The 8,098-nt window shown below is 41.2% G+C and overlaps 1 protein-coding gene across 1 annotated transcript in view; it reads right to left on the minus strand.

The window, feature by feature from the left end:
- The window catches only part of RCOR1 (REST corepressor 1), a 131,284-nt gene that overhangs the window by 20,937 nt on the left and 102,249 nt on the right, over positions 1-8,098 (minus strand). The window contains exons 5-6 of the mRNA XM_017528061.1: positions 1,849-2,010; positions 1,119-1,237 (exon numbers count right to left, since the gene is read on the minus strand). Coding sequence (XP_017383550.1) covers positions 1,119-1,237; positions 1,849-2,010 — 281 coding nt within the window. The remainder of the gene's footprint in view (positions 1-1,118; positions 1,238-1,848; positions 2,011-8,098) is intronic.

An 8,098-nucleotide genomic window follows, 5' to 3' on the forward strand; every position in this document is an offset into this window, starting at 1 on the left:
AGTGGTGTGATCTTGGTTCACTGCAACCTCCACCTCCTGGGTTCAAGCAATTCTCCTGCCTCGGCCTCCTGCGTAGCTGGGACTACAGGCACCCACCACCATGCCCAGCTAATTTTTATATTTTTAGTAGAGATGGGGTTTCACCATGTTGGCCAGAATGATCTTGATCTCTTAACCTCGTGATCCACCTGCCTCAGCCTCCCAAAGTGCTGGGATGACAGGCATGAGTCACCACGCCTGGCATATTTTGTATTATTAATTGACAAAAATATTACAGAAAATGTGGGAAATACGATTTTTTAAAAGCCACCTATATATCCCACCACCCTAACAAAAATACTGTTAGGTCTGTGTGCTACCTTCTGGATTTAACATCCTCATTTTAGTTGAGGCAAACAGAGGCTTGGGGAAGATGCATGTTGAACTCACATGCCTGTATGTACAATTTTACATATTTTTAAAAATAAATTAAAGACCTTAAACATCCCAGTGTAGCTTGTGAATGTGTATGTGGAATCTTCAATGCTGAGACTAGAATCCATTTCTGAGTATGAGTACCTGGCCATTCTACTTCTCTGTACTACATACGAGACTGAGGAAGTGATGGTTAAGAAGTATTCTCCATACTAAGCTATCCTGAAAACTAAAATCCTTACTAAGAAATTATAAAATGTTTCTCTTTCTCACTCACACACACAAAAAACAGATGGTCAAAAAAGGAAGAAGCAATTTTAAACTATATTTCTATATTTTTGTTTCCACATGGCAAATGTAAAAACACGCCAAATGAATCTTGTAAAAATATACCGTATTAAACCTCAAACTACAAAATAAAAGATTCTTTTTTATTAAAACGAGCCACTCCTCTTAAAGCAGCAGGGAATAAAAAATGAGTCAGTTAACTGATTCAAAATGGAAGTTCACCAACGGCAGGGAAAAAGTGATGAGAAAAGTACCTGAATAATGTAACACGCTCTAATACATCTTAATACATCTCATGAACATGTGGTTTCACCAGGAAGGCGCAGGAGGAAAAGCAGTCATTCTCCCTTGCCTGTCTGTATGTGGGGCTCTTAGAACCCCCCAGTGGTTAGACAACACCCCAGCCACACGCTCACCTCTCCTCCCGCTCCCGTTTCTGTTTCCGGGCATGGCGATCCATCACACTGGTTTTAGTTCTCGTCTTCTTCCAAGAATAGTAAAATTTTACCAGACTTGCTATAGATTTATCAGGAAGCTAAACATAAAAAAACAGTTGGTCTATTTAAATACTAAAGTAATATTTAAAAATCAAATGTTTAGACATCTTTAATAAGGATCACTCTTACATCTTCAGATATATCTGAAGCCATAGTCCTTTTCTCTGATAAGAAAAAATTGATAAATGAATTCTTATCAATATATATTTTAAATTACTGAAGTTTGTAAGTGAAACAGTCAATACGAGCTGATAAAATCAGTTCAAGATGAATCAGAGTTTTCACATAACCAAAGTCCTTAAATAAAACTTAGTTTGTTTTAAAAAAAATTCATTTTAACACTTAATGCAAATGTTAGTAAGCTTTTAAGTAGGAGTCTACTGAAGAGCTTTCCAGAACGTAAATAAGCCAGCTGTCCCCAGGCAGCCAGAGCCTCAGACAACCACCTCAGACAACCATCAGAGATCCTTCGCATGGGTCTAATCTTCTGGGAGTCCCAACGGGAAGGACTGGGCGGGAGGAGGGTCCAATCACAGCCGACAGGACAGGAATATCATGTTTGAGTATGATATCCCTATCTCAAGTATGCTGCAGAAAAGAGTAGCTAAGAGAAAAAAGTAGTTAAAACTCAGTGGTCTCATCTACTTACCATTTGTTGGATTCTATGAAAAGTTTTCCCATGAAAACTAAAGGCTTGCTCAAATAAGACTTTATCTTCCACAGTCCACTCATCTGGGAAAGGGGTAAAGTTGGGCAAATCAGCCAATGACTTTTCAATATTATGTTTATGCCAGAAGAGCATCCCAAGAGCCTACAAAAATGATATCAGTGAAATTTTAGATTGAACAAAAAGCACAGAAAATGGAAATGAAACTGGAAAAAGAAAAGTAAGAAAGAACTACTTCATATTTAGACAAACTAACTCATATACAGTGATAAGTGGCAGACACTGTCAGACGCCCCTTTTCCTAGTCTTCATAATTGTAGTGATATTTAAATAACATACATTTTATCCACTTAACCATCTAACTGTACAGTTCAGTAGCATTAATACATTCATAATGTTGTACAACCATCCCAATATCCAACCCCAGAACTCTTTTCAACTTGTGATAGGGAAACTCTGTAGCCATTAAACAAAAGCTCCTGTTGCCTCTCCCTATTCCTCCCTACCCCCAGCCCCTGACAACTATCATTCTATTTTGTGTCTATTAAGATTATTATTACTGGCAGGGTGAGGTGGCTCACGCATGTAATTCCAGCACTTTGGGAGGCCGAGGCAGGTGGATCACCTGAAGGTCAGGAGTTTGAGACCAGCCTGGCCAACATGGCAAAACCCGGTCTCTACCAAAAACACAAAAATTAGCCAGGTGTGGTGGTGGATGCCTATAATCCCAGCCACTCAGGAGGCTGAGGCAGGAGAATCACTTGAACCTGGCAGGCAGAGGTTGCAGGGAGCCAAGATCACACCATTGCACTCTGGCCTGGGTGACAAGAGTGAAACTCTGTCTCAAAAAAAACAATTATTGTTATCATTATTATTATTATTATTATTATTATTTGAGACAGGGTATGGCTCTGTCACACAGGCTGGTGTGCAGTGGCACCCACTGCAGCCACCACTTCCCAGGCTCAAGCAATCCTCCTTGATCACGTCAGCCTCCCAAGTAGCTAGGATTACAGGCACACATCACATGCCTGGCTAATCTCTTGTGCTTTTTGTAGAGAGAGGGTTTTGCCATGTTGCCCAGGCTGGTCTTGAACTCCTGGGCTCAAGCAATCTACCCACTTTGGCCAGAAGTAGAACTGGTGGAATATGGTAATTCTATTTTTAATTTTTTAAGACGCTGCCATCCTGTTTTCCCCAGCAAGTGTACCATTTTACATTCCCACCAACAATGAATGTCCCTGTCTAACTTATAAGGTCCGTTTTGACTGACATTATCATACTCACTCCTGCTTTCTTTTCGTTACTACTTGCATGGGATACCATTTTCCACACTTTCACTTTAAAATTATTCGTGTCTTTGGAACTAATGTAACTCTCTTGTACATGGTATATAGTGGGATCCTATATTTTTTACCCGTTCTGCCAGTCTTTGTCCTCGGTTTGGAAAGTTTAATCCTTTTATATTTAAAGTAATCACTGATAAGGAGGGAGTTCTGTCATTTTGCTATTTTGTTTTGTATATTCCTTAAAGCTTTTTATGTCCTTCATTTCCTGAATTACTGTCTCCTTTTAATGGTTTGTTTTTTTTTTTTTTTTTTCCTTTTTGTGAGACAGGGTTTCATTCTGATTGCCCAGGCTAGAGGAACAATGGCATGATCTTAGCTCATTGCAGCCTCCCCCTCCAGACTCAAGCGATTCTTCTGCCTCAGCCTCCTAAGCAGCTGGGACTACAAGTGCATACCACCACACCCAGCTAATTTTTTTTTTGTAGAGACGGTTTCATCATATTGCCCAGACTGGTCTCCAACTCCTAAGCTCAAGTGATCGGCCCACCTTGGCCTTCCGACATGCTGGGATTATAGGCGTGAGCCACCGCTTTGGGCCTCCTTTTTATATTTAGTTGATTATTGATAGTGAAAGATATAAATTCCTTTCTATTTCCTTGTGTATATATTCTATAGCTATTATCTGAGGTTGGGCATTGTGGCTCACACCTGTAACCCCAAGCACTTTGGGAGGCCGAGGTGAGAGGATCACTTGAGTTCCGAAGTTGGAGACCAGCTTGGGGAACTTAGCAAGACCATGACTTTATAAAAAACAAATAAACAACAACAAATTAGCCAGGCAGGGTGGTGCACACCTGTAATTGCAGCTACTTGGGAGGCTGAGGCAGGACTGCTTGATTGACAAGAGTTCAAGGCTGAAGTGAGCTATGATCACATCACTGCACTCCAGCCTGGGTGACAGAGCAAGACCTTGTCTCAAAACAAAATAAACAAGTTGGGCAAGGTGGGCTCACACCTGTAATCCCAGCACTTTCGGAGGCCGAGGTGGGTGAATCGCGAGATCAAGACCATCCTGGCCAACATGGTGAACCCCCATCTTAAACACAACAACAACAACACACACACAAACAAAAAGACACAAGCTTTTATTTATTTTAAATTGTACATTACTCCTTTATTATACTGATCTAGGAAAAAAGATTGAATACTGGGTCCACATGGCAGGGCCAAGCAATTAGAACACAACTCAGAAATCAAGTCAGTGAAAGACATACTTAAACATGATCAAGAGGCATTTCACTGCCACAAAATAAGGTAGGGGAGGGATTCTAAAACCCACTGCTGTGGGTTTTTGTTTTGTATTTTATATATAATTTTTTGTAAATGTAAATCCAACACATGAACTTAATACAGGATTGCTGTCAACCTTCTTGAGCAACCTCATCTGGGGTTAGGGAAAAAACAGTTGTTTTTTCACATCACCATGTAGGTGACACTTGTCTTCCTCTGGAATGAGCAGAGCTCCCCAGACAGAGTGGCCTGACTTGAGAAAGAGTACAGGACTGGCGCCTGGGGTCAAACAGGCTCTCCTGCTTCTCCTCCTTGGCCAGGACAGCATGGTTCCTCCCACAAAGGTCCTTAATACACAAAGCCCTGGCAAAAGCCCAAGTCACTATCTCTCAACTCTCCTGGATAAGGAGAGATTTCTCCCTTCACCAGAGGCGCTATTCTGACTAGTTCATATGAAGGGAGTGGGTGCATGAGACAAAAGTGGTTACAATGAAAATGGGGGCCAGGAGTTCCCATCTGCAGCTCCATCATAAGGTGCCTACAGATGTGGTCAGTGTGATTGGTATGTGCAGCAGGGAGGTGAAGAGGAATGGTATGGGCAGAAAGAAGGTTCCCTGAAATAGCAGTCAGCCTGCTGGCCTTCAATTCTTGGCCTTGCCCTGCGCAGCCATGGCTTCCATGGCTTTATGCACGGTTTCTTCATCCCCTAGGAACTTTCGTTTATGGACTTGATGGGCTTCACATTCTTTAACAATTTACAGACAACAGGATTACCAGCTGGCAACTTCAGATCCATGATGGCCTCTTCAGAGAGACTCTCTAGCAGCTTTTATTTAGCTGCGAATATCTTAACTTCTCCCCTTTACCTTTGAAAGAATTTTCTCAAATACAGGATTCTTAGTTGGCAGTTTTCTTCTTACTGCTTTGAATATATCAGCCCATTGCCTTCTGGCTTCCAAAGGTTCTTACAAGAAATACCCTAATAAGCTTATTCAGGATCCCTTACATGTAATGGGTTAGAGTTCTCTCTTGCTGCTATCAAGATTCTCTGTCTTTTCATTATGTGCTCTGGTGAGTCTTTGAGTCCATCTTTACTTGGAGTTTACTGAGTTTCTTGGATGTTTATATTCACATCTTTCATCAAATTTGCGTAGTTTCTGGCCATTATTTCTTCAAATAATCTCTCTGTCCCTGTCTCTTTCCCCTTATGCAACTTCCATAATGCATATGTTAGTCCACTTGATTGTGTCCCAAGGGTACCTTAGGCTCTGTTCACTCTTTTCTCATTCCGCTGCTCAGACTCAATCAATAATTTCCATTGTCCTTTCTTCACGTTCTTTCTCATTCTTTCTTGGGACTCCTCAAATCTGCCTTTGAGCAACTCTAGTGAATTTTTCATTTCAAGCTTTTAAGCTCTAGAATTTCATTTTGGTTTTCTTTTAGGTTTTCCATTTCCTTACTAATATTTCCATTTAGTTCATACATTGTTTTCTTGACTTTTTCTGTATCTTCCATTAGTTCTTTTAACATCTTTAAGATAGTTGCTTTAAAATCTTTGCCTAGTAGATCTACCAGTAAGGTCTTTTCCCAGGGAGTTTCTGTTGATTAATTTTTTTCCTGTGAATCGGCATACTTTACCATTTCTTTGTATGCTTTGTGATTTTTCTGTTAAAATCTGGACAACATTTGAATCTAGTAACGCAGTAACTCGCAATCACACTATTCCTCAGGGTGTGCTGTGTTTTTACCGTTTTGGCTTTCTTTTGGTTGCTGTAGGCTTGCCTCCATGCTGAGGCTCAGCCTGAGGTATAAACTTACGGATTCTCTGAGGCTCTGCCTTTCCCCGGGCAGGCATGGTGACTTTCTCCTAATATGCAGTTGCTTTCAAAAGTCCCAGCCTTTATGCCTGGCTCCCAAAAGGGTGAAAGGAGAAATATGAAGAGGGCCTGGGGGGGCAAGGACACTAGTCCTCTGAGTCCCCTGGAAGTCACCTCAGCTGGAGAGGAGGAGCATGCAACACCTGCAGGTGGGGGTCCTCTCTGCACTTTTGTGATCAGAAGCAGCAATCAGAGCACTGATCCTGAATTTGGAGGACAGGGCGCTTTCTGCCCTTCCCATTTCCTACAAGCTACATGCAAGTGTACAGGAACACACAGCTGCCTGCCAGGGGGGATTAAAATGGGGGATGGGTAACTGCTAGCTTGCTGGGAGCTAAAACTGACCAAAGTTACAAGCCCTCAGTAGACCCCAAAGTTCCAAAATAGTTACATCAGACAGGTTCTAATGGTGCAATTTCTATCTAGGTGGGGAGAAAGTCTCTTTGTGCTCAACACTCTGTCGTTGTCCCAGAATTCTCCTTGTCAAATGCTCTTTGTACATTAACTCATTTACCTCGTGAGGTAAACTCCATCACTCTCACTTTCAAATTAGAATATGGAGGACCCAGGAAATTAAGCAACTTGCCACTGGCTATAAAACCAGCATGGCTCTGGGATCTGTGCTCTTCAAACACCACGCTTTACTGCCTCAACATATAAAAGAAGAAAGTAATTTATAAAAGTACAATTGTTGTATTGTTCTTTTATTTAAAAAACTGTATATATATTTAAGTTATATATATATGTGTATACATAAAGGTTTTCTCAACTTAGAAATAAAAGTAGAAATTACAAAAGAGATAAGACAAGATAATCCAGCAATACGTTGCTAAGGATAATTTTTACACTGCAATTATAACATAGGAAATTTTCATACTAATGATCATTTTAAAGGAGAAATCTAGCATCCTTAACAATTAATACAGGTATATTTTGCAATCATCTAATTAAAAGTAGCTTCAATGTCCAGGATAGAGTAAATGTAAGGCCAATCCCCAAAAAACGTGTACAATTTCACATAATCTAAACTCTTGGTAACTTCTACCATTAGGAAAAATGAGAAATGTCAGTAACTTACAGGTTGTAAGATCTGGATTAAGGCCACAGAAAGCATTGATCCAACTTGATGCATTTAAAGTAAATCATTAATGCTAAAATAAGGTATCATCACACTTTTGCAGAAAAATAAATCTTGTGGATTTCTTATTAGTATGTTACAAACAATATTTAAAAGAACCCTTGGCAGAGTGTGGTGGCTCACGCCTGTGATCTCTCAGCACATTGGAAGGCCAAGGCCGGTGGATCACCTGAGGTCAGGAGTTCAAGGCCAGTCTGGTCAACATGGTGAAACCCTGTCTCTACTCAAAATACAAAAATTAGCCAGGCGTGGCTGGGTGCAGTGGTTCATACCTGTAATTCCAGCACTTTGGGAGACTGAGGCAGGAGGATCACCTGAGGTGGCGAGTTCAAGACCAGCCTGACCAACATGGAGAAACCCCATCTCTACTAAAAATACAAACTTAGCTGGGCATGGTGGCACATGCCTGTAATCCCAGCTACTCAGGAGGCTGAGGCAGGAGAAACACTTAAACCCGGGAAGCAGAGGTTGTAGGGAGCCAAGATTGTGCCATTGCACTCCAGCCTGGGCAACAAGAGCAAAACTCCGTCTTAAAAAAAAATAAAAATTTAGCCAGACATGGTGGCGTATGCCTATAATCCCAGCTACTTGAGAGGCTGAGGCACAAGAATCACCTGAACCTGGGAGGCAGAGATTGC

The sequence above is a fragment of the Cebus imitator genome, unplaced genomic scaffold (assembly GCF_001604975.1).
Source record: "Cebus imitator isolate Cc_AM_T3 unplaced genomic scaffold, Cebus_imitator-1.0 Scaffold52, whole genome shotgun sequence".
NCBI lineage: Eukaryota > Metazoa > Chordata > Mammalia > Primates > Cebidae > Cebus > Cebus imitator.